Genomic DNA, 25,789 nt, shown 5'->3' with positions numbered 1-25,789 from the left:
TTACCCAAGTTTTGCAAAATTTCCAAAACCAAAAGGTCAGTGCATATTTAATGAAACCTGATAAGTGATAGAATTGGAATTCAAACCCAGGTCTGACTGACCCCTAGATTTCTATATTTCTGTCACTAAGTTTATACTGTCTTTATGTGAATTATGTAAAATGTTCATTTTCCTCAAAGCTGTGTGCAAAACACAAAAGTTCTGTTCTTCTGTACTAACGCCTTTTAAATACAGATAAATCTGTAGAGCTGTTATAAAATTATTTGGAGATACTTTTAATTGTTTCCTAATTTATTTTATAATTATGGGGTACTCTATTATGAACTCTAAAGAATAACATAAGAAGAATTAACAAGAAAAAAACAGACATTGTTATTTATTTTGTCTAAGTTTATTATCTGAAATAATATAAGATGCATAAGGTTATTGGCATAAGAAGATAATTAAACACAAACCAAAATATTTTAAGATCATAATATAAGTGTTGCAGGGTGAGATTTTCTTATTCCATCACTCTCTGTCATTTTTCACCACTCTAGTTCCGGGGAGAGGGCTCTTAAGTAAGAAAAGACAAAAAGGACGTTGTTAGCAAACACCAAGAGTTGGTTATGCTTTAAGTGTGGTAAACATTAGCCTGAGAAATGCTCTTCCTCTAGATTTGTTAATTTTATAGGATGCCTAGGAGGGAGAGGACTGATGAAAAGAGAAGAAAATTGGGTATAATCAGTTGGGCAAGGACATCAGAATCAGTGGATAAAAAGAAATAGGGGATGGTGGAAGGGAGGAGAATGGAGAACAGGGAAGAAGACCAGAAAGAGAAGAATCTGCCAGGTGTTCCTCTGCAGTGGACAATGATGGCTAACTATCTTGCTAGGACAGATAAAGTATTTCATTATCTCATAGACTCCCAGCGTGTGTATTCATCATTGCCTAATATGATTTTCTTTCTACCAACGGATTGCACTTTCCAAATGTTAAGGGCATAGTTATCTTAAGCATGAGAGTCATGAGAGGCAAGCAGGTTCTATTTTGGTTAGGAGAGGTGGATGTGGTATGCTGGAGGGTGTTCTAAGGTAGATTGTGGACTAAGAACACCATGAGAGCTGGGGATTTGACAGGCTTCCCATGCTAAGGAATCCTGGGATGAAGATTTCTCTTTCCCAAACTGTTCCCATGAAGAAACTTTCAGCAGCCGTGGCTTTATGCTTGCTGAAGAAAGTGGTCTAGCTGCAATTAAATATGAGGGCTTCAAATCAGAATGGGATTCAGGTTAGCCAACTATTTCATTCACACTAAAATATAACTAGGCTGTCGGATGGGCACGGTGGCTCACGCCTGTAATCCCAGCACTGGGAGGCCGAGGCTGGTGGATCACGAGGTCAGGAGATGGAGACCATCCTGGCTAACACGGTGAAACCCTGTCTCTACTAAAAATACAAAAAATTAGCTGGGCGTGGTTGTGGGTGCCTGTAGTCCCAGCTACTCTGGAGGCTGAGGCAGGAGAATGGTGTGAATCCAGGAGGCGGAGGTTGCAGTGAGCTGAGATTGTGCCACTGCACTCCAGCCTGGGTGACAGAGTGAGACTCTGTCTCAAAAAAATTAAGTTAAGTAAAATAAAATTAAATATATATGTATAATATATATGTGTGTGTATATATATATATGTGTGTGTGTATATATATATATATATAGGCAGTCAATCAAGTCTGCATGGTGTCAAGTTCTTCCCATATTTGATCAGGGGAACTAATGGTCATCTGACGTGTGAGGGTAGTAGGAGGGTAAAAGATGAAGAAAAAAATATTGAGATTATAAAGGAGACAAACCAAAGACTTTACAGTTTTGCCCGAATTTGATGTAGTGATCCTCATTGGTGAAGCAAAAACAATCTGTTCAGACGTCTTTCTGAATCACTGCTGGTGTTTCTTTTCTATTTGGCATCATATATAAAGCATTTCTTTTAAAGCACATGCCAGTTTTTTTCAGAGGGACCTTTGTTCTCAGATGATCCATTATTTGTGGTATCACTGCAGAATTTGGGACAAATTTCAACTTATATCATAGAACTCCTTAGCGTACTTTATTATTCAATCCCCTCACTCCTTCCCTTATGCCTCCAAACACATTCTTCTTCCTCTCACTACCAGAGTGATTTCAGAAGATTCTGTCGCAGGTTCTCGGAAGCCTATTGTGCAGTAACAAAGAATTCCAGCAGTGAGCTGTGAGTTCCGTCCTTACTGGCTTTCCCAAGTGGAAGGCTACCCTCATCTTTCGCTAATGGCAGACTAGGACAAGCATTAAGCAGGCCTGCAAGCTTGTTAAGCACTAGGAACCCAAGCAAGAACTCACCATGCCGATCAAACCTGTTGGGTGGATATGTGGGCAGGTGTTGAAGAACTTTTCTGGAAGAAGTACACAATCTTGTTGTAAAGGGCATATGGGTGTGGGAACTGGGAATAAGATCCCCTAGAGTTCCTTTACTTTCCCAGTCATCTAGGAATTTGATCAAGTGTTTCATGTTCTTTTGAAACATTTAGGGGATGTTTTCAAAGTTTTCTTTTCCTAACCTCTTTTGTCTTAGTCGAGGGGATCCAGAAGGCAATCATGGACCTTGTAGATGAGTTTAAAGATGAATTTCCCACCATCCTAAGATTATCACAGTCTAATCAGGTAATGTGATTTTATAACCTTCAAAAGGAATAGAAAAAGTATATTCTATTTTTAGTATCATACCAATTATTTAATGCTTGATTTTGAGGTCAGTGCTCAAAACTTAAGAAAACACTAATTTTGCCAAAGAAAAACAAATTTCAAATATTACTGATTAAGAGGGGTCTTTGGGAAGCAGAGAGATTGTGGACCAAGAAGTGAGGTAGATTGAGAATTAAGTTTAAAGACAATAACTATGTCATTAGGATAAACACCTGGCAGTCTCTCATTGCTACAATTGCAATGTAAAATCAGAAAAATACCTAGATACACTTAGCAAAAATCTAGTCAATTAAATCAGTGCAAAAACTTGAGATAAATTTTAACAATGGAAAGATAAATACAACATGGATATGTGTTTAATGTGGAAAGAAAACAGTAGTATCAATTTAAATAAGGTATACATGTATATTTTTTAAACCTCTGTTCCAAAAAGGATTTGAAACAGATAAAATATTGGGAGTGAAGGAGGAGGGAGGTATATATTTTGAAGAGACATAAAATTAGGAAGAAGTAACAACTTCTTTAATGAACACATGTAACCTAATTTACTCAACGGTACACAGCTCTTAATGGAAAAATGTGGTTCGGTCATTTTGATCACAGTCGGAATAGAATATGCTGTGAAGGTACATGGTACAGTAACAATCCACTTATCTAGAAGTCAGACTCCTGGCAATGTCAAACATGAGGTATATAGCCAAAACCTGGAAGTTAACAAAAAGCACTCTGAGTAACACAGTAATCACAAAGTATACATATTTCATTCCAGAGGAGAGGTATTAGAGCTACCTTTAACCATGCCTGCAGACAACCAGCCATCAGACATTTACTAAATACCTCACTATTGCTTGGGACTGGAGAGAGGAAATACAGAGATATGCAAGATGCGATCCTTTCCACCAATGAGCTTAATCTAATGGAGATAGAGTTGTAAACAAGTAATTGCATTAGAATATGGTGTTACAGCTCTATAGCTAATTTAGAGGAGTGAATGACTCTACTGAGGAAGGTCAGAGAAGGCTTCATGGAGGAAGGATGCTTTTAAGTTGGGTCCCAAAGGATGAATAGTAGTTTTCAAGGTAAAGAAAAGAGTGGGATCAGTGGGTAGGTGAAGGGAAGCATATTCCATAGGCAGTGTGGGTTAGCAGCAAGCGTGCTTCCAAAATGTCAAATAAATATAAATTAAAGGCATGTAGGATAGAAAGGTTGAGATAGGAAATAGTAGAAAATAGGAAATGTAACAAGTAGTTACAATGTGGAGGTCTTTGTATGCCATGTGAAAAAGACTGGACTTTCCCTTATATGTAACACAAATACCAGTCACCGAAAGGTTTTGGGCTTGGAAATGACATTCAGTTTGCCCATCAAAAATACTTTTTTAGTGGTAATGAGATCTGAATGGAGGCAGAGCTTCTAGGAAGATTTTGTTGCAAACGACAGCTAAGAGCAAGAACATTAGCATTGGGAATAGAATGAGTTGAGCACAAGAGCAGGAGAGGGTAAGGCTTAAGAGTTTCTGAGGGCAAACTGGGTTTTCTAATACTGTATCTTAGACTTGGCATCCAGTAGCTCCCCCTTTTTGCATTCCCCTAGCCTTGGTATAAAGTCTTTTGAAACACTGGAGACTATTTTGGCTATGCTTTGGAGTAGGAAGGAAAGAGATGGGCAGATGTACATGCCTGGTCAATGTCAAATAGGCCAGCACAGTAGTAATTACTGAGAAAGGCTCAGGGTGAATCCTAGGAAGTCGGAGACAGGCGTGGAAAACCTTGTTATCGTTTTCAAGTTTTGATTCTCCCACCATTGCTGAAATCAGAGAAACTGGGGTTTTATTTAATCAAAGAAATGGCAACTTCATCCATTCATTTCTACCTTCTGAATAGCCTCATTATCATTAGAACCATAAGCATGGTTTATGGTGACATCAATTGATTGAATATTGTGATCCCCAAAGATAAAGCTGTGAGTTCCTATTTCCAACTAATTGAAGTAATTTACTTATAGAACTTTACCCAACTCAACTAGGAACATAATTAGTTACTTTATTTCTCATTTTCAAAACACTTAACATTGCTCTTTTCCCACTATTTCCTTTGAAGAATGTATTGCTGAGATTGGCAAGAAACTTGAGTAGTTAGGGGATATTATCACATATTTGAAGTTATTTGCCCTTCAAATACAAATTATGTGGAAAACATTACTAATACTCAGTTGTTAAGCAGATGATTTTTAAAAGGTTAGATTGTAAGTGCTGCAATTTTTTTTATTTCCAGGATGATCCATACTTCCCAAACACAGTGAAAGGAATGGTCTTAAAAATTCTTAGAGGGCTTTATTAATTGGGTTGTATCTTAAAATTCTAAATTTTGTGATTAGTATTTAAATCTCTCCCTGCCCCCAGGCATGTATTTATTTAGGAAAAGGCCATCTTGCTGGCCTAGAACAAAAAAAGATTTGATGGGAGTGACGATGGAATTTTTATAGAGGATTATACCTAGAATACAACCAGAATACTGATTACTAAATTGTTCTTCCTGGATAGATTTTGAAGGAAATTTTCTTTTTGAGGCTGGGAAAGTTACTTTTATTTTATTTTACTTATTTTTTTGAGACAGAGTTTCACTCTGTCACCCAGGATGAAGTGCAATAGCACAATCTCCACTCACTGCAACCCCTGCCTCCTGGTTTCAAGTGATTCTCCTGCCTCAGCCTCCCAAATAGCTGGGATTACAGGTGCGCCACCATGCCAGATTAATTTTTGTATTTTTAGTAGAGACAGCGTTTCACGAGGTTGGCCAGGTTGGTCTCAAACTCCTGACCTCAAGTGATCTGCCTGCTCTGGCCTCGCAAAGTACTGGGCTTATAGGCATGAGCCATGGTGCCTGGCCAGAAAGTTAATTTTAGAATCCTGGCTTGAGATGATGGCTTCTGAGATTCAGTTCTTTCCACCTCTTCTGTCCCAACCAGCCCAGACAACAGCCTTAGTATCTACTTCTTTAGAAAGAGTAATTTTTAAAGGTTTACACTTGCAAATTTCAAAAGATTTCCATAAGATGAATTTAAAATAGTAAACCTTTAAATTATGTACTACAATTGAGTATCTAAAAAATTTTAATTCAGATGCTCATTCTTGGAATAAGAGAAAATATCTTAGGATAAACAGGGTCAATTTTGTGAGTTTTTTAAATATGAAAGATGAATATATCTTTTTTCTGTTATCTTGTACTTAATCATATACTACAAAATAGAAATTGTAGACAGGACATATTAGAATCCATGCCAAAAATTTTGGAGTTTTATGCCCTTAGATGTACTTTTCTGAATTCTCTATGCTTTTTTGTTGTGGTTGGTTATTGTTAATGTGTGAAAAAAACTGCTAAGAAGGCACCAATGATGTTTGGAAATTACCTGTAATGGCATTTAGGTTTCTGGAAGTAATGAGACTATGACTGTCACTAGAATGCTCTCTAATTCAATTATATTTTTGTCTTTGGTGAGTTGTTTCTTGTGGAGAATTACCATTATTGTTAAAGTTATAGAATTGTGCACTGAAAACTTTCTGTGTGGTTTCTAATGTAATATTTGGTATACTTCTTTGATGTTTCTCAAGATTAATTTGTTTTATTTTCTGATACTCTTCATTCATTCATTCTGACAAAGATAGAGTGTGTATTACGTGCCAGACACTACTTTGGCTCTGGAGAAAAAGAAGCAAGCTAAATGGATATAAAACTCTTACAATTTATATTCCAGTCAAGTAAAAAACAATGAACAAGGAAAATAAACAATATAGTACATTAGTGGTAAGCGTTAAGGAGAAGAAAAACTATAGCAGAGAAGGGATGCAAAATAGAGGTGCAGGGATAGAGAGCACAACTGATGATGTGGGTAGAGTGACCAAGAAGGTCTTAGTGAGAAAGCAGTTCTTGAATGAAGATGTGAAGGAAGTGAGGGAGTGAACCTTGGGATGCTTGAGGAATCAAATGGCATAGCTAGTGCAAAATCCCAGACACCTAAAAACTTCAACAAGTAATGAGGAAGGAAGGGAAGAGAAAAAGATGAGGCTGAACAGGTGAAGAAAAAACAACCTTTGTAGGGCCTTGTGGACCACAGTATGTACTCTGGCTTTTACACTGACAGCAACTGGAAGCCACTGAAGCAGTGGAATAGAAGGAAAATATGATCTGACATAAGTTTTAATTAGATCTATCTGGCTAGTGTATTGATGAACAGAATGAAAATAGGCAAAGGTGGAAGTAGAGAAACCACTTAGGAGGCAAATTCACTAATCTGGAAAAGAGATGATGGTAGAATTCAAATATAATAGACTGGGTGCTGTACTGGGGGTAATGAGAAGTGGTCAAATTCTGGGACAAGGTAGAGAAAGAATTTAGTAAGATTTTCTGACAGGCTAGTTTAACAGATATAGAAGAGTAAAGTTCAGCATTATAATTGCCAATGACAAAGAAATGGGTATGGCTGTAGCAAGAAAAAAATAAAAAAAAGAAAAGCAAGATATATATTTAAAGAGTAGAGCTCAAATGGAGAAGTCAGTTAAGAATTCTTGTTTACTTAAGAGCTCTTTAAAAATTCAGTGCACATTTGTTATAGTGTACACTGCTTGGGTGATGGGTGCAGCAAAATCTAAGAAATTACCACAAAACGATGTATTCATGCAACCAAATACCAACTGTTCCCCAAAAATCTATTGAAATTAAAAAAAAAATTTAAAGTAAAAATTCAGTACACAAAATATATAAATCTAGGAGGAAAATGAAACATTTGTATCTTTTGGCTGGTTACTTCAATTCTTGATATTTATCCCAGGGAAAAAAAACAAATATATATATATATATATATGTGTGTGTGTGTGTGTGTGTGTGTGTGTGTGTGTGTGTGTATGTGTGTGTGTATATATATATAGATTTAAGGGTCAGGCGTGGTGTCTCACACCTGTAATCCCAGCACTTTGGGAGGCTGAGGCAGGCAGATCACCTGAGGTCAGGAGTTCGAGACCAGCCTGGCCAGCATGGTGAAACCTCGTCTCTACTAAAAATATAAAAATTAGCTAGGCGTGGTGGTGCTCGCGTGTATTCCCAGTTATTCAGGAGGCTGAGTCAGGAAAATCACTTGAACCTGGGAGGCAGAGGTTGCAGTGAGCTGAGATTGTGCCATTGCACTCCAGCCTGGGCCACAAGAATGAAATTCCATAAAAAAAAAAAAAAAAAAAAGATTTAAGTACATGGCAGGGAATTCAAGGGGTTTCATGGAGCAACAGAATCATTGGACATTGAATATATGCATGACACCATGCACAAGGTAGTTATATAGTAGTCAGTCTCTGCCAGAAGTAGTTTTAATAATGCATTGGAGAATTACACCAGTTACTTTTCAAAGGCCTATTTTTCAGAAAAGAGAACCTGCGCAGAAAACATCCAAAATCAGGATGGCTATTGCTTTAGCTAAGATTAATCGAACAACATTAATTCGTGGATTAAACAGCATATCCAGATCCTCCAAATCAGTGGCCAAACTTCTGCATCCTCAGCTTGCATGCAGACTTTTAGAGCTAAGGGACATATCTGGTCGTCTGCTGAGGGAAGTTAATGTGCCAAGGCAACCCCTATATAACATGCAGGTAAGGGAATACTGCATATGCACAAGGACCCCTTTTTAAGAAACTTTTACATTTGCAAAACTTGAAAAATAAAATGTGGTGAACTTGATTGTCCTATGTATAAAACAGATATACCTGGATAAGAGAAATGAATGGTTGGGCCTTTTTAAAATACAGTGGAATCTTTGGTTTAAATAAGTTTGAAAGGGAAAGCAATGTGGACTTTTTTCTACCTTATTGTTTAATTGAACTATATGAAACTGTCCATTTCAAATGGTGCAATTTAAATATATACATGGAAATTACCATTTATGTTAAATCTAACAGAAATTTTACAACTAGCCTTAAAAATTATTGTTTTGTTCCCTTTTCCTCATAACTTTGTTATGTTTCCAAGATAACCTTTGTTTGACATAATATATTGAGTATATTTACCTATAAATTCAAATTACGTTTTCTACATTGTCTTATTGAGGCTCTGTTATATTTTGTTGAGGACCACAACTCTTAAAACTTTTTTGGAATCAATTTCTTGCTTTCTAAACTTCATGGCACAGAACTCAAAGAGTTTTTCAATCTGGGCATTATACAAATCATCCTAAATTTCACTACAAAAGATTCAGAATTTTGCAATTCTGGCATCTAAACTGCAGGACGAATTAATTTGAACTCTCTGTTGAAGGAGAAGAAAATGAGGCTCAAATTGAGTTAAACCAAAAAAGAAGATGTATTAGCTCCTGTAAACAACCCAGAGCTGTTAAGATTCCTGACATGTCTGCATACAGGTATTCCTGGCTTTCCCCTCATAGTTGCAAGATAATTTGCAGCTGTTCCTTGGCTATATTCTTCCAGGTTCAATTTCAGCAGAGAAAAAGAGAGAGAAAACCCCTGACCCCACATCCCTAGCAAAGTCTCCAGGTCCATTCCAAGAGCATGGCTTGTGTTCTCAGAGCTTACCTCTAAACCAAGGACATGAGATGCACTGATTGGCCTAGAACTTGATTACCTGCTTACCCCTAGAGCTGGGATTGGAGCTCTGTCCAGACCACATGACCTGAGAGTGGTGTGGAATGCGGAAATCCTCAAACCAAAGTCTAGGTTTCTTCAAGAAGGTAAAAAATGGATCCTGGATAGCTGAAATCAACAAATACCCTTTATGTAGGAGTCGCTCTTTAATGAAAGATTTTGACATTTCTAGAAAGCATCATATATTTAAGCTACAAATTGCCTGAGAACAGCATTTATAAAAGGCTTTTATAATTGCTGATGTCTGAGAAAGTAAAAAATGGTTTGTGTTTGCCAACCACTGGATTCTTTATGAACTACAAGCCTTAATCCTGTATGTTTAGATCATTGAAAAGAAACATAGCTGTGGCTCATGCCTATAATCCCAGCCCTTTGGGAGGCCGAGGTGGGTGGATCCTTTGAGGTCAGGAGTTTGAGACTAGCCTGGCCAACATGGTGAAACCCCATCTCTATTAAAAATACATTAGCCAGCACGGCGATGTGTCTGTAATCCCAGCTACTCAGGAGGCTGAAGCAGGAGAATCACTTGAACCCGGGAGGCAGAGATTGCAGTGAGTTGAGATTGCACCTCTGCACTCCAGCCTGGGCAACAGAGCAAGACTCTGTCTGAAAAATAAAAAAAAGAAAGAAAGAAAGAAGAAAAAGCAAAAAAGAAAGTTAAACCATATTATCTTAAATCCCCACTGAAATATCTTTCTAAACCTAATGTTTTGACTTCATGTTTCTTTCCTTGCATTGTCAAACCTATAGTTTTTATAGAGGGTTGGTAGAAGAAATGTCTTTTGAAGAATATTTCTGTATTTAATATGAAATCATGTTTAAAGACACCGGCCATTATGCTATTCAGGGTCTTCCTTTTTGCTTCTCTACTAAGTCAGAACTGGGAAGGATCTGAGATCTTACACTACCCGCAAGCTAACAGATTAGCCTGCCACAATTGTACACACACATATGCGCATGCACACACACACACACACACACACACACGAGCCTTGGGTCACGAACACATGGTTTATTATTCACAGCAAAAGCGTCAGCCAGAGCAGTATCTTGTGCTGGTTCCCTATGCTTAAATTCCTTAGGGCAATGCAATGCGGGCCAAATGTTGCCTGTGCACACACTATGTTGCATCACAGGAGAGAGGAACCTTGAAATCAGGGGACTCTGGGGACACTGGCACATCTCCAAAAAGATATACAGATGGAGAGACAGAGAGAGGGAGAAAGAGAGAGAGATTAATTATTCATTACCTTGGAATATAAGTAAATGTTTCAGGGAAAAGGAGAGGGCTTTATTTTAGTGGCCTATGACATGTTCAGGGAGGTACATGTCTCTCTAGAGGGATATACTTTTTCTACTTTGCAAGGCTGTTTGCTATTCAAACATATCCTTTGCTCAGAAGGGCCAATCTGCACAGGAATGAGAGAAATCCATGATGACTTATCTCCCAACACTCACGAAAATTCAGTGGCTAGAAAAAAAAAGTCTTTCCAGTTGAATTTTGTGTTTTATCCAGTAATAAGAACTAAGAGACATAATCTGTTTTCCTTTTTACTTTGACTGATAATGAGTTTCTGAGGTAAATTTAGAGATCAAGTGTGATAACTTATTCCAGGAACCTAAGATAAACAGGCTTAGGGACTAAGTGACTTGTGCAAGGTCAGGATGTTAACTGTGACTATCTTTTCTGACATTAAAGTCCATGACTATAAAATCTCTTCTTCTTTGCCCTTATTCTAATTGTCTTATGTTCTAGCTTTAATTTTACAAATTCTTATCAAAGAAACATTTCAAAATGTATAGAAGTTAATTGATTAGAAGTCCCATTTGAATTTAAACTAGTAGTAATATTTTGCTATATTGCCTTCAGATCTCTCCTTTATAAAAAGAAATATCATTAACCATGCCCCAGTTCCTTCTCCTTTCTTCTCTACCAGAGGTAATCATTTTTATGAAGTTGATGTGAACATTTACATGCATACTTTTATATTTTCTCTACATTTGTATGCATATATTAATGTTTTTTACCCAAATTTCTTGCTTTTTTCAAAGTGTCTTTTACAAGTTTATTCTGTTTAAACTATTTTCTTTAATTATTTTAAACATATTTATGTGTGGTCTTTTTAATGATTGTCCTTGAGGTATTTGGAGGCGCTAATTTTTCTATTGTGATCTATATTGCATCTCACATATAGATAATTTTCTTATAATTTTATTTTAACTGAAACTTGAAAAGAAAAAAAAAAACTTGAGTCTTGTTTTTTTTAAAAAAAAAAATCCCTTTTGGCCTTAGTGGTGAAACTGTCCTTCTAGAGAAATTGTGCTTGTTGCTCCAGGGGTACCAGCAACCTGAGACAAGTCTTTATGTTTTTTTTTTTCAGCTTAAGATTCCCTGCATCACACTGATAGGGTAAATTCAGATCTCTTTATAAGGGGCAAGCTTGGAATTTTAATCTCTCATGGGAGTCCCACATGGAGACCAGCTTCCTTACTTTCTTCCTGTACTGGTGGATGCAATTGTTTGAGTCCCAATTTCACTGAAATTGCAGTTCTGCGAAGGCTTGATCCCCACCTCACATCTATCCAAGTATCATATCCAGTCCCTGTATTAATACTCAAGCACCCAACCATTATTTTCGGGTCCAGTAACATCTCCAGAGTTCCTGGGATATAAGCTCATACACTTGCTGCTCTGGCTTTTAGTTCCCTTTTTGTTCCTGGCATTGGGGGTGGAGGGGAAGGTCCCTTTCCTTTTGTAAGCTCAGTTTTGTATTACATCTTTTGAGTTTCATTTTTATAGCATTTCTAGGTGTTTTTGTGTGAGAAGCTCCACATTAGCTCAGTCTGCCATGTGTATGGAACCAGATGTCTTTCAGCTTCACTTCTTAATATCTCCCTTTACAAGTTTTAAGATGATTAAATTTATTGGAAGTGAAGTATAGTTCTACTTTTTTATTTATTCAACAAATAGCGGCCAGGCACACTGACTCACACCTGTAAGCCCAGCACTTTGGGAGGCCTAGATGGTGGATCACCTGAGGTCAGGAGTTCAAGACCAGCCTGAGGTCAGGAGTTCAAGGCAGGAGAATCACTTGAACCCGGGAGGCGAGGTTGCAGTGAGCCAAGATCGTGCCACTGCACTCCAGTCTGGGCAACAAGAGCGAAATTCCATCTCAAAAACAAAAAGTTATTGAAAACCTGATATGAAAAATCACTAGATTAGGTACCAGGGACTCAGAGATGTCTCACCCTTGTCCTATGGACTGTGGGGCTCACAGGCAAATAAGCGAACAGTGTCAGTAGGATGCAGCAAGTGCATGATCAGAGTATGCAAAGTGCACTACAGAAGCATCAAGAAGAGACATATAATTCCAAAGAGCGGTCCATGTAGACATGCTAGAGATAGGGTACTGTATCTGAGTCTTGAAGGAGGAATTAGCCAGATGAGAAGTAGGAGAATCATTCCAAGAAAAGAACAGTATATATGAAGATACTGAAGTTAGAGAGAACATGACTTATTTGGAGAAGATAAGTAGTTCCGTATGGCTAGAGTGAGACAAGTGAGAACAGTCCCAGGTCACAGGTTCCAGGGTCCCTGAGGGCTGGGAGTTAGGAAGAAGGTTTACGTGGGGAGTATACAGTAGCTAGGGTTGATAATCAGAATTGCCAGTGAGGGAAAACTAAGTTGTAGTAAACTATGTGTCTCAAATCTTAAAGGCTTAGTGAGGACAGAAACAGAACTGACTATGAGGACAATGGCCTGGAGAGTCAAAGCCACAAAAGGAATGTATGAATTGTGGCAGAGGTCAATGGATTGGTCTGTAAATGGAGTGTATCCATGGTACCAGAGTGTGCTGAGAGGAAAGTGCAGTAGTATGGAGAAGCCACATCAGACAGAGTTCAGCTTACCCAGAGTGGATTCCAGTGTGAATTCCTTTAAGAATTGTCAAACTGCCTGTCTCAGATGGAGCTTTGTGTGGGGAAGTAAAAGGGGTGAAAGCTGGAAGGACTATGCAAGGGGATATGCTTTGTGGATGCATGAAAGATATAACTCTAGGAAAACTTAGCTGTAAGAAGGTAAGTGGCCTGGTTAACTTATCTGAAGGTATCTTTCAAATACCTTCTGGATGTGTTCTGTCTGGTCACTGTTTTGTGGATGACAAATGATGAAAAAATGCCTTGGTAGCTGGAGCACCTTAAATAGCTCTCCCAAAACTCTCTATTATATGGCTGAGAATACCAGTGAGGCCAGGTAACTTCCTTTGGAAACAAAGAAATAGAGTAACATTTTCATTAGGATACAAACAACAACTAGAACAGTGTTTCAGCTCTTTGACATGGGGAGTTCTGAGATGCAGCATCCAGTAATGGTCTCCTCGAGGTGAAGAACGGACACTGGCTCAGGAGCTCCCTCTACCATCTACCCGGGCCTTTCTGATTGGATGTTCAGCTCTAGAGCATGCTTAATATGTCATAGCGTATTGAAATGTTGTGCCAAATAGAAGCCTCCCAAAGACCCAACCAACAGGAATGGCCTAAAGCGATTCTAATGGCCTGTGACATGTGCACAGATGGTTAGGGTCAAGCCTTTCCAGCTGGCCACCTTGTTAGAAGAGGGTTCTTTTGGACCTGGCTCTATGGATGCTGAGTAAAATTATTCCTCAAACCCCTCCAGGTTCTGCAGGACTGAGACTGCAGTGATAGAATCGTAGCTAGTTCTATAAAAAGCCTCAGGAATGGAAAACTCTTAGTGGAGAATTTCCTGGTAGTTTTCAACATCTCCAGTGCCAGTACTTACAGAACAGTGCATCTGCTTAGTCTTGTGAGCTGCCTGCCTGAGTGGAGCCCGCAGCTGCTCTAGGCTGCAGTGACCTAGATAATTGCCTTGAATGTTGACTTCAGCCAAGACACGTCAGCTCCCAGACATCGTTGTTGACTCTGGCAGGCCAATGCAGGGCCACAGGACCAAGAGCTCTTCCTGTGATAGACTCATCCCTATAATGGCATTAGAGTTGACTGTTTCTACTTTGTATACGCACCGTGGCATGGTATAAGATAAGATAGGGACCAAAGTGAAGAAAATCCTCAGCCTTTACAATGCCTGGACTGTAGGTGGATCCCAGTGAACTTGTGTTCTTTTTTCAGGAACACAAGGATCAGAAACTTATCTACGTAAAGTTTCTTCCTTACCCCATCCTCTAAGTTAGACTCCAATTTGGGGTTTAAACTATAAACCTCATAAATATCCGGAAGTTCTATAGGCCCTACTTGGGCCTGCCATGAGGCTAACTTGGCTGGTATAATCTAGACCCAGGGAAAGAGGATATTTTCTAGATAGTAGAACTCCTGGGCTCTTGAAGACATACAGTACTCCTCCACTTTGGCAAAGGGATTAGGACATTGGAGTTTTTACAGGACCACTGGATTAAAAACTTGTTTAAGAACAATGTTCTACAGACTGTTAATACTGGGGTTAATAAAGTCAGGTAGCTTTCTTTAAAGTCAGGAGTCTTTCCTGTATTCAAAGGTGTTGAAGGTTGCTAAGGAAAGACACATTCATGTAGCTTTTCCAAACTTACAGGAATACTTTTTTTCCTGGACCTCTCTATAAGCAGCAGTCAGTGTTTCCTGCAACATTTGTCTGAGAGTTAGAATTTCCCCTATGACTCCCCTTGTAACTCTCATCAGGGTGGTTTTGGACAATATTAACTATATGGGGCCTGGTAATTCTCCAACCTTCAGGTCATGTATAAGTGAATCTTTACTTTCTAAACTGCTCACTGTTGACTTTTTTTGTGATTTATCTTAATAGTGAAAATAAGATGAACACACATCCTTCTTTTATGAGATAAAGCAGTCAAAATTATGTGGAAAAGGTTGAGTTAAAGGTTCAAAATGTTTTTACTGCTCAAATATCCATATATTTTACGTTTTACATGACCAAATTTAAAAAGAAATGTATGAACATAACACTGATACCAAGATATTTTTTAACTCAAATATGCACATAAAGTGAAATTATATAACAAGGTTGAGATAAAAATTTTGAAATAGGCCAAGATCATCTAAAGACTGCCACTTACTAAATTTCTCCTGTTTTTTATCTTAGCTTTTACGGTACACTATTCCTGCTCAAAGCAAGACAAAAATGAAACAGCATGGTTTATAATATGAAAACATGTTTTAAAGTGAGTCATAAAGTTGAAAATGGCTACTTGCCAGGAACCACATATATTTTGGAGGAAATATATTTTCTTGTTACAGGAATAAAAAGTAATTATTAAAAGCATTAAAATAATTTAAAATGACCCTTAAACAATATAAAGATTAATTATTCAGAAACATAACATATATCAAGTACATAATTTATTTTGAAACTCATCAGCTTTACTTACTTTTAGGTGAAGGACAAAACCTGAGAAAGAAAGATGTAATAAAACGGAAAGAGTAATTTCTCATGTAGATACCCATATTAGTCCATTCTTGTACTTCTATAAAGAAATACCTGAGTCTGGGTAATTTATGAAGAAAAGAGGTTTAATTGGCTCATGGTTGTGTAGGCTGTATAGGAAGCATGGCAGCATCGGCTTCTGGGGAGGCCTCAGGGATTTGGTATTACATTTCAACATGAGATTTGGTGGGGACACAGATCCAACCCATACAACACCACTTTTATTTTTATTGTATATGGCCTACCAATGATTGAACATGGACCTCCCACTATGAGTTCATATATTCACAAATTCAAGAACGTTTTCACCTGCTAGGAGGTATATCTGCTTTTCTTCCTCCTAGAGAGTCTGCTCTCTACTTGTATGTTTGTCTCCATGTAGCTAAAAGTAGGATTCAAAGGCATACTATCAATTTGATTCTTCTAGCAAGAGAGAAAAAGCAGCAGCTGCTTCATTTCCTGGAAACTCTTTCCAGAAGCCAGGAATTCTGGGAAATACTGCAGGTGACCTACGGAGGGAGGTGGCAGAAACTTTCCCTACCTATCTCTACATCTAGGAGTTAGTATGGCCCGAAGAGAAAGGAGGAAGAAAGAAAACAGCCTTTCCCCAACCTCCAGCACCCCGACCCCCCACTCTTAGCTACTAGGCTAGATCCTATTCTTGGTTTCCTTGTTCTATAAATCACTTAAGAGGGAAGAAGGAAATTGCAGTGGGCAATTTTGTTCTGCATTCAGTAGTGGCAGCACTAAGCAAACACTGAGTATACTAGAACAGGATGTAGACATATTTTAATATTTCATAGGTTTGTTAGAGGATAAAATGAGACAATGCAAGGAAAGCAACCTAGCATGTAATGAGTGTTCTACAAATGTTAACTATACAAAGTAACATAACTAAATCATAACAGCAATTAAAATTTTGGTGCATTTCTGTCCAAACTTCTTCTATGCAATGTTGTGTTTATTTTAATCATAAAAACATTGGACATAGAATTTTTAAGCTTTTATACTGAAGTATACAGAATAGTGCACAAATTAAGTGTATAGCTCCATTAATTTTCATAGATTGAACACATCTATGAAAATCTTGGTAAGCAGCACTCAAGAAGTCTTCTCATGCTGACTTACAGTCACTAACTCTCACTCTTGCTAGGATAATCGTTTCCTTTTTTTCCAAAAGCATAGATTAGTTTGGCTTGGTTTTACATGGTATCTAAATGGAATCAATCATACTTGTACTTACTATTTTGAACCTTGATCTTTCTCTATTATTACTATTACTAACATTCCCTCTCTAATAAGGGACTAATAATGTCCCTTAATGCTATCCATGCACAGACATTTTACTAAAAACTTTACAAGCATTTTCTTATTTATCTTTACAGCAAATCTGTGAGATAAGCATTAGCTATTATTCTCAATTTGGAGATGAGGGAACCAAAGCTTAGAGGAAGAATTAATTTGTTCAAGATTTCATTACTCAAGAACTCTGGGACTAGAGATTAACTACATCTATTTACTCCAGAGTCCATCCTTGTAATGCAGTCCTTTACCACTCTTCATCAGCAGTAGTGTATCCCAAGGCAGCGTAGCTTAATGATCAGGTTAACAGCTTGGGCTCTGGAGTACGATTTCCAGTTTAAATCTCACTTTGCTACTTATCAGCTATATTACCAGGGGCAAGTTGCCTACCTTTCTTTTTTCTGCTTTCCAGTTGTGGAATGAGGATAATAATAATAGCAACTTCATAGGACTGTTTTAAGAATTAAATGTGAATACTTATAAAGTACACTGAACAGGACCTGGCAGACAGTGCCATACAAATGTTCGTTCAACAAAAGGTTATCACATGTTCTTCAGAAGTACCTTTTATTTATTTATTTTGAGATAGAGTTTCACTCTTGTTGCCCAGGCTGGAGTACAATGGCATGATTTCAGCTCACTGCAACCTCTGCCTCCCAGGTTCGAGCGATTCTCCTGCCTCAGCCTCCCAAGTAGCTGGGATTATAGGCATGCGCCACCAGGCCCGGCTAATGTTTGTATTTTAGTAGAGATGAGGTTTCACCATGTTGGTCAGGCTGGTCTCAAACTCCTGACCTCAGGTGATCCACCTGCCTCGGTCTCCCAAAGGACTGGGATTACAGGTGTGAGTCACTGTGCCCGGCCCAGAAGTACCTTTTAAAAGGCTGCATACTATTCACAATAGCCAACACACAGAATCAACCTACGTGTCCAACCACAGGTGAATGGATAAAGAAAATGTGGTTTACATATACAATTGAATACTATTCAGCCATCAAAAAGAATTCTGTCATTTGTGATGGCAAGGATGAATCTGGAGATCACGTTAAATGAAATAAGCCAGACACAGAAAGACAAGTACCACATGATATCACCCACACGTGAAATCTTAACAACAACAAAAAGTTGATTATCATAGAAGCAGAGAGGAGAACAGTGGTTACCCAGAGACTGGGTGAGGAAAGGGGAAAAGGGAAGGAGGGTGAGAGGTTGTTAAATGGGTGCAAAATTACAATTAGATAGGAAGAATAAATCCTGGTGTTCTACTGCACAGTAGGGTGACTATGGCTAATAGTAAAATATTGTGTATTACAAAATAGCTAGAAGAGAGGATCTTTTAACATTCTTACCACAAAGAAATGACAAATGCACAATGTGATACAGATGCTAACTACCCTGATTGGATCATTATATAACATAGATTTCTATGGAAACATCAAATTGTGCTCCTTAAATATGTACCATTACAAAGTGTCAATTAAAAATACATAAAAGGTTTGAAAAAATAAAAAGATTGCATAATATTCCACTGAGTGGATATAACATAATTTTCCTAACTATTCTGGAATCATTGATTGTTTTGGTTTTTTCAATGTTGTAACTCTTTCATGAATGCTGTCTAATGAACATTATGTGCATGTTTTTACCATGCATTTATATGATTTTATCAGCTACAGCCTGTACCTTTTGGAAGTTCATTGAAGCCATTGAGTTGCTTGGCTCATACTTCAGAGGAGCCTGGCTAACTGCCACTTCACTGCTGAGTGGAAAGGGAATGTTTTTCCTGAAGTCCTCATTTCATACCCTGTTCAAGGCAACAGAGGTGGCCCATGAGACAGTATAAACTGAATATGTTACGATGATATGTTTCAGGCCGGTACACCTACTGCCAGAAACTAGAAATACAGGAGAGGCAACTTCATTATTGGTGTTAAATTTCTCTGTGTTTCATGAGAGCCTGTTGCATATGAGCACAGAACATTTTCTGAAGCTTAATGATCATCTAAGGTTAATGCTGGCCTTCAGCAGTCTCATGATTAACATTTCCAAGCAGGTCATTAATCTCTAGGAAAAGCTTATTATTTTGATTGCTGTTTACCTGAGGTTGTGAATAATTAGTAAAGAATGCTTACATGAATTTGAACAAAGGAAAGACTGTTTTTCTCATATGCACAGCAGCACCTCCTAGTGTGCATGGTTGGTAATTGTGAGAAGTTAGTCATTTAGATCGCAGAAATGCAAGATTTTTACAGATTTGTCACAGGTTTTGATTAGCACAAGGAAGTGTCTTCTTGTTAAAAAAGGAAAAGTAAACAATTTTCACAATGTGAAAAAGCCCAGATAGTCTAAAGTAGATGACTTTCTTTAGAAAAAAAAAATTATCATTTTATAGTAACATTGTAAAATATGACATTGAAACATTGAAAATGTTTGTTTATTAAGAAAATCTTTTCTGTTTTTGCAGGTCAGAAAGGGTTCTTTGTTTGAAATCATCTCCTTTCCAGCAAAGACTGCTTTAACTAGCATAATATATGCTTCATATGCAGCACTAATTTATTTGGTAAGTTAAGAAAATTATTAGAATCTAGAAATAAATCTACTTATGTAATGTTAATAATACTGTGCAATAGTATACTGTACAATATTTAATGTTGCCATTCACAGTCTCATTACACAAAACAATTTTTAAAATTTCCTTTTCTGATAAGCCAGGTCAATCTACCAAAAACCAGTTTGCTTAAATAACTAAAAAAAATTTTTAATAAAGTTTATTATTACCACTTGCATATTTTGATCAAGAAATTTAGTTTTACTTTCATTTAGCTAGAGTTGTTTTGTTTCAGCCATTGTGCCATGGCTGGCTAAAGTTCAGTATTCTGTCATTTGGGGTCTCTCACTTTGGGGAACACAGGTACTAGTGTATTTTGGATTACAAATGCGTGCATGAGAAAAATGTAAAAGATTTTTTATATTATAAGGGTTTTATTTTCTATTAATAGCCACTTAAAAAAACTATAACACACAAAAAGGAAAGTGTACAGCTTAATGAATTATCACAAAATCTATTAATCTTTATACTACCCAGGTCAAGAAACATTACCATAATTCCAGGAGCCTCTTTCTTGCCCCCCACAATCACTTCCCTTTCCTATATAGGATATCACTATTTTGACTTGTAATACTACTGATAGTTAGACTGCTTGAATTCTATATAAAGTCATATAGTACATATTCTTTTGTGTTTGTCTTTTGCCCAACACTGTTTTAAGATCATTCATTGCCTGTAGCAGTAGTTTGCTCATTTCACTGCTGTGTAGTGTTCAACTGATTGACTGTATCAACATTTATTTATCCATTCTACTCTTGATGGACATTTGGATTATTTCCAGTTTTAGCTACTATGAATAAGGTTGCTATAAATATTCCTGTACATATCTTTTGGTGAAACTGCTAGGTCATAAGGTATGCATGTGCTGATACCTAGTAGATATTACCAAAGAGTTTTCTAAAGTGGTTTTTTAACAATTAACACAAATTTCAGATTTTATAAAAGTCCCAGTTGCTCTGCATCATTACTGACAGTATTGTCAATCTTTTGCATTTTAGCCATTTTTGTGGGAATGTAATATCATCACATAGTGGTTTTAATTTGCATCTCCTTGATTATTAATGAGATTGAGTACCTCTGCATATATTAATTGGACATTTGGATATCCCCTTTGTGAATTTGTTAAAATCTCTTCTTGCTTTTCTATTGAGATACCTTTTAAAAAAATTTTTTGATTTTACTTTAAAAAACTCGAGGAGCCTTTTTTGACTACATATGGAGAAATTTATTCTGTGACTTGCCTTTTCATTCTTTTAGCAATGTCTTTTAAAGCAGAAATTCTTAGCCAGGCATGGTGGTGTGTGCTATAATCCCTGCTACTTGGGAGGCTGATGGGGGAGGCTGAAGTAGGAGGATACCTTGAGCCCAGGAGTTTGAGACCAGCCTAGGCAAAATAGTGAGATCCAGTCTTAAAATAAATAAAAGCATATCATAATTTTAATGTCATCCAATTTATTAATCTTTTCCTTTATGTTAAGTGCTTTCTATGTCAAAAAGAATCTTGACTTACACCTAATGTCATGAAAATATTCTCCTCTGTTATATTCTAGAAGCTTTATTAGTTTACCTCTCACCTTTAGATTTATACTCCATCTTGAACTAATATGAGGTAAGAGTCAAATTTTTCTCCATGAATATCCAATTAATCTATTTTTTCTTAAAAAAAAGCCCTTTTTCTATTGTCCTAGAATACTCTTTTTTTTCATAAATCAAGTGTTCTTTATATGGGTTTGTTTATAGATTCTTTGTTCTATTCAGTTGGTCTATTTGTCTATTCTTCCACCAATTGAGGACTGTATTAATTACAGGAGCTTTATAATATATCTTAATAACTGGGAGAATAAGTCCTCTTTCCAGTTCACGAACATACTATTCCTTCTATTTATTTTGGTCTTCTTTAATTTCTTTTAATCATTTTTATGGTTTTCTTGTTAGCATTCTTACACATTTTTGTTAATATTTTATATCATATTAAAACATAAAAGAAGTCCCAATTAAGAGCCAAGCAGGTGAGTGTGTGTGTGTGTGTGTGTGTGTGTGTGTGTGTGTAAGTGGACTAGATCTAAAATATACAGGGAAGTACATAGGGTCAAGAATAGCTAAATACCCTTGAAAAAAGGTAGAACTTACTTTTAAATGTATTAATTCAGTTTTTAAAAAACTAAATTTATCAACTATTTTGCCACTGTTTTAAATTTTCAAGAAGTACTCAATATCTTAAATGTGAAACTTACACAAAATTGGCATTCAACTAAGCTAGGATGCAAATACATTGCACAAAATGAACAGGATGACATGTCTATGGGGAAATAAAAACTAGACTAACACAAAAATTAGATTTCAGTTTCTCAAAGGCTGTTGAAATCACCTCACACAATTTGTCACGCCATGAACTTTGTAAGTAGGTAATAGAAACAAATTTTTGATGATCTGATAACTGGTCATATATGTATCTAAGGCCTGGGAGAGGTCAGGGTTAGAATTTTGGTTCTGAAAACAATATATATGTTAGATGTTAATGTCCTATGAGTGGAATCATGTCAAGAGAAAAGAGTGGTAAGTCAACAGAAATATGAAGAACAGCAATATTTAGGTAAGCTAAAAAAGAATCCATTTGGGAGACAAGAAGCAACAATCAGAAAGGCAGAAAGAAAATCAGGAGAAATAGTGCCAAGGAAATAGAGACTCAGGATGTTGTCAGTAGTTAAGTGTCAAATACAAGCAGAAAAGTCAAGTAAAATGAAGATTTGAAGTGTCCATTAGATACAGTAGTAAAGATGTCGAGGTTGCCGGCAGGCGAACAACGGAGGATAAGGAGGCTCAGCATGAGTAATGCACAGCACTTTTTGGTGTAGCGCGGTATCCGACGCGCTGCAAAGCTACGAGGTCAAGAAGCCTGGTAGTGAACCAATTCCTGGCATTTACCACGGTGAAACGCCTTCCGCCTCGTACTTCAAACCATACAAATAACTAGCCGGGCGGTGGCGAGAGTGGCGCCGCCACTGTACTGGCCCCAGCCCTACCGGGAGGCATGAGGCAGGAAATGGCATAAACCCTGCAGCGAGAGCCTGGGTCAATGCAGGATTTGAGTCTCAGACCGAGAACCCACTGCACTCAAGCTTCTCTGGTGCGTATGTCAGATCTGTGACTCCGCCTCCAAAAAAAAAAAAAAAAAATTAGTCTGTCCGATGTCGAGGTTAACCATCTCGAAAATTATTTCAGCAGCATAAACTGAATAACGAAGACAGAAATAAGCAGGTTTCAGAGTGACAGAAGGTAATAACATGGAAACAGAATCTGGTTTAACTAAGAAGAGAGAGTGTGTAGCTGTCAATAGAGAAGCAGATTTTCAGAGATTTTTAGTTTTTAAATTTTAGGATGGAAGATACTCAAGCATGTTATAGATTGCAGGGGAAGAGCCAGTCAAGAGTAAAGAGGCTGAAGAGACAAGGAATAATTGACAGAGAAGATGGTAGGATGTAGGTTAAAAACAAATATAGAAGGATATTGACCTTGATCAAGACCGTTCATTTTCTGACTGGGAAAAAAGGTGGTTAGAATGTGCACAGATAGAATTTTTTGTTGGTGAGGGAAGAGAGAATGTTTCAAATAGGACAGAACTTTCCAATCTTTTTCACAACATGACATTCATAGAAAATTATCGTATTTGGGATAAATGGGTGAGGCTGTTTACAGCTAAAGGTCATGACTTTAAAGATTTCTAGCACTGGGTTTGGATACATAAAAGTGCAAGTAACAAAGGATATCTGAATGACAGTACCTTAATCAATAAAAACACTTAAATATCTTAATTAGAAGTTGGGAGTTAGGCAATTCCCAGGTTAGTACAGTTAGGTCCAAAATGTTATCAAAGCCCAGGTCTGAATGTCTGTGCTTCCCCCAAATTCTTATGTTAAAATCTAACCCCAAGGTGATGGTATGAGCAGGTGGAGCCTTTGGGAGGTGATTAGGTAATGAGAACAGAGTCCTCAGGAATGGGATTAGTGCCCTTAGAAATGAGGCCTGAGAGAGCTGCCTTGTCCCTTCCACCATATGAGGACATAGACAGAAAACCAGCCCTCACCAGACACTGAATCTGCCAGTGCCGTGATCTCAGATTTCCCACTCTGCAGAACTGTGAGAAATAAATTTCTATTGTAAGTTACTCAGTTCATGGTATTTTGTTACAGCAGCCCTAAAAGCCTAAGACAATGGGGTCTTTCCCTCTTTTCTTCTAAAAACTTGTTTTCAGTCCTTAGGTTTGTTGCCTCATGATCAAGCATCACAATACTATTAGTGTTCAAAGCAGGAAGAGAGAGAGAGAGAGAGGGAAAAGACAGTCTATACAGGAGGAAAAACTTTTCCAAAAATCCTTTCTGAGTTCCTTCCCAGCAGACATATCATTTTATTTCATTAGCTACAAGGTAGCTAGTGAACTAATTGAAGGGAAGTGAGGAAAAGTGTCTGTGTTCCTCAATTCTATAGTGAGACGCAGGCAAGAAGGAGGAGGCAGGGGGCAGGAGGGCAAGAGGAAGTTGAGGCTGTTCAAGCCTGAGGACCTCAATCCTTTGGCTGTTACCTCTAATTTAGGAAACCTTGTATGTGTTTATAATCCTTTATATTACCTTGAGGCATTTTTTTGGTGAAATAAACTGGTTTAAGTCTTCTCATATTTCATAAATTTTCTGTTCTCATTGCTTGCCTTAAATACTTAGCATCATCATCATCTTCATCATTAGTAAGCTTACAGAGTAAGTTTAATTAATGCAGTCCTTAGTGATTCTGAATTTTGAAGTTATTTTCTCTGTTTTATTTTTGACACTCTTCTCCTTAAAGTACTGAGTGGCAGTTTTGGAGGGGATGGTGATCACATATTTGCTCAGAAACCATTGATAGCAGCTTACTAAATTCTTACTGATATGTTGATGTCCTTTCATTGTACATGTAAGTATAAGCAAAGTCTAGGGGGAAGAAAATTAAAACAAAAGAACTACTTTGAGAAAAACATGTTTGAGGACAAATTCCATCTCTCAGAAAATGTTTCATTTAATTACATCAAGAGAATAAAGATGCAAAACATCTAATGAATTGGGGGGAAAGATGTAAAACATATTTATGGAAGCATACTAGGTTTTAAATTGCTCTCTAGATTGTATTATTTAGAACAATCTGGCAATGCTTATTATATTATGTGCCTGCAGGTCCTGAAGTGTTTTTTATTAGATTATGTAGATTAAATGACTTTATGTGAAACACTATATTGTATGTTTTAATCTGCGGTTAGTAGCTTAAAAAGAAACTTTACTTTTCAAACTATTTTTATTGTATAGGCGGTCTGTGTTAATGCTGTGCTGGAGAAGATAAAGAACATCTTCCAGGAAGAAGAATCCATAAGGCAAAACAGAGAGGAGGGTGAAAATTGTAGAAAAGCCTTTTCTGAGCCTGTGCTTTCGGAGCCTATGTTTGCTGAAGGTGAAATCAAAGCAAAACCTTCCAGGTCACTGCCGGAGAAGCCAGACATTTCAGATTACCCCAAGCTTCTTGCTAATAAGCAGAGTAATAAGATCCAAGTTTTACATTCTGTGTTTGACCAATCAGCTGAAATGAATGAGCAAATCTGAATACAGATATCACTGAACAGAACCTAAGAGTTATCTATTTAATGGCACATTTCATCTGACAAAACTCAGAGTCTAGTTTACATATTCTGAATTGCTCTGCTTTCTTAAAAAAAAGAGAAGGGGGCTACTATTAAAATGTCATTTTCTAGTATTTACATGATAGAGTAAATAAAATGAATATTAATGTGGAATATAGGTACTGACTATATACTTTTAATGAACAAGAAAATCCATCCTTTGGTGGGTGAGACTTTACACTGTGGTTTATAATATAAGCATATTTATAATACATTAATGTTTTTATTAAAGACTTGTTTTGAGAGTCTAATTCTTTACTTGGGAGAAAAAAAAAGTCCTATCAAGATGCTGCATATCAAAATAAAAGGATATTTATTTTTTATATGCAGACTGGAGAGTTTGAGTCTGCCTATTATTATTTTGTAAATCACTTG

At 37.2% G+C, this 25,789-nt stretch overlaps 2 protein-coding genes across 5 annotated transcripts in view; one reads left to right on the top strand and one right to left on the bottom strand.

Annotated features, from left to right (window-relative positions):
* Positions 1-25,789, bottom strand: part of RFESD (Rieske Fe-S domain containing) — a 51,327-nt gene that overhangs the window by 14,059 nt on the left and 11,479 nt on the right. The window contains exon 5 of the mRNA XM_017859677.1: positions 15,751-15,770. Within this exon, the coding sequence (XP_017715166.1) occupies positions 15,751-15,770 (20 nt within the window). The remainder of the gene's footprint in view (positions 1-15,750; positions 15,771-25,789) is intronic.
* Positions 1,089-25,645, top strand: SPATA9 (spermatogenesis associated 9). Of its 4 annotated transcripts, none has more exons than XM_017859667.1 (5): positions 1,089-1,269; positions 2,582-2,670; positions 8,123-8,350; positions 19,573-19,668; positions 25,047-25,645. In XM_017859667.1, exons 1-5 carry the CDS (start codon positions 1,203-1,205, stop codon positions 25,335-25,337), a joined length of 771 nt encoding a protein of 256 aa, XP_017715156.1. In that variant the 5' UTR covers positions 1,089-1,202; the 3' UTR covers positions 25,338-25,645. The 4 variants fall into 4 exon arrangements, with proteins under 4 accessions (XP_017715156.1, XP_017715158.1, XP_017715157.1 ...); XM_017859669.1 differs by lacking the exon at positions 1,089-1,269 and adding an exon at positions 2,084-2,386; XM_017859668.1 differs by lacking the exon at positions 1,089-1,269 and adding an exon at positions 2,084-2,411.

The sequence above is a fragment of the Rhinopithecus bieti genome, unplaced genomic scaffold (assembly GCF_001698545.2).
Source record: "Rhinopithecus bieti isolate Rb0 unplaced genomic scaffold, ASM169854v2 scaffold_50384, whole genome shotgun sequence".
Lineage (NCBI taxonomy): Eukaryota > Metazoa > Chordata > Mammalia > Primates > Cercopithecidae > Rhinopithecus > Rhinopithecus bieti.
This window is presented reverse-complemented; position numbering and strand designations above follow the sequence as displayed.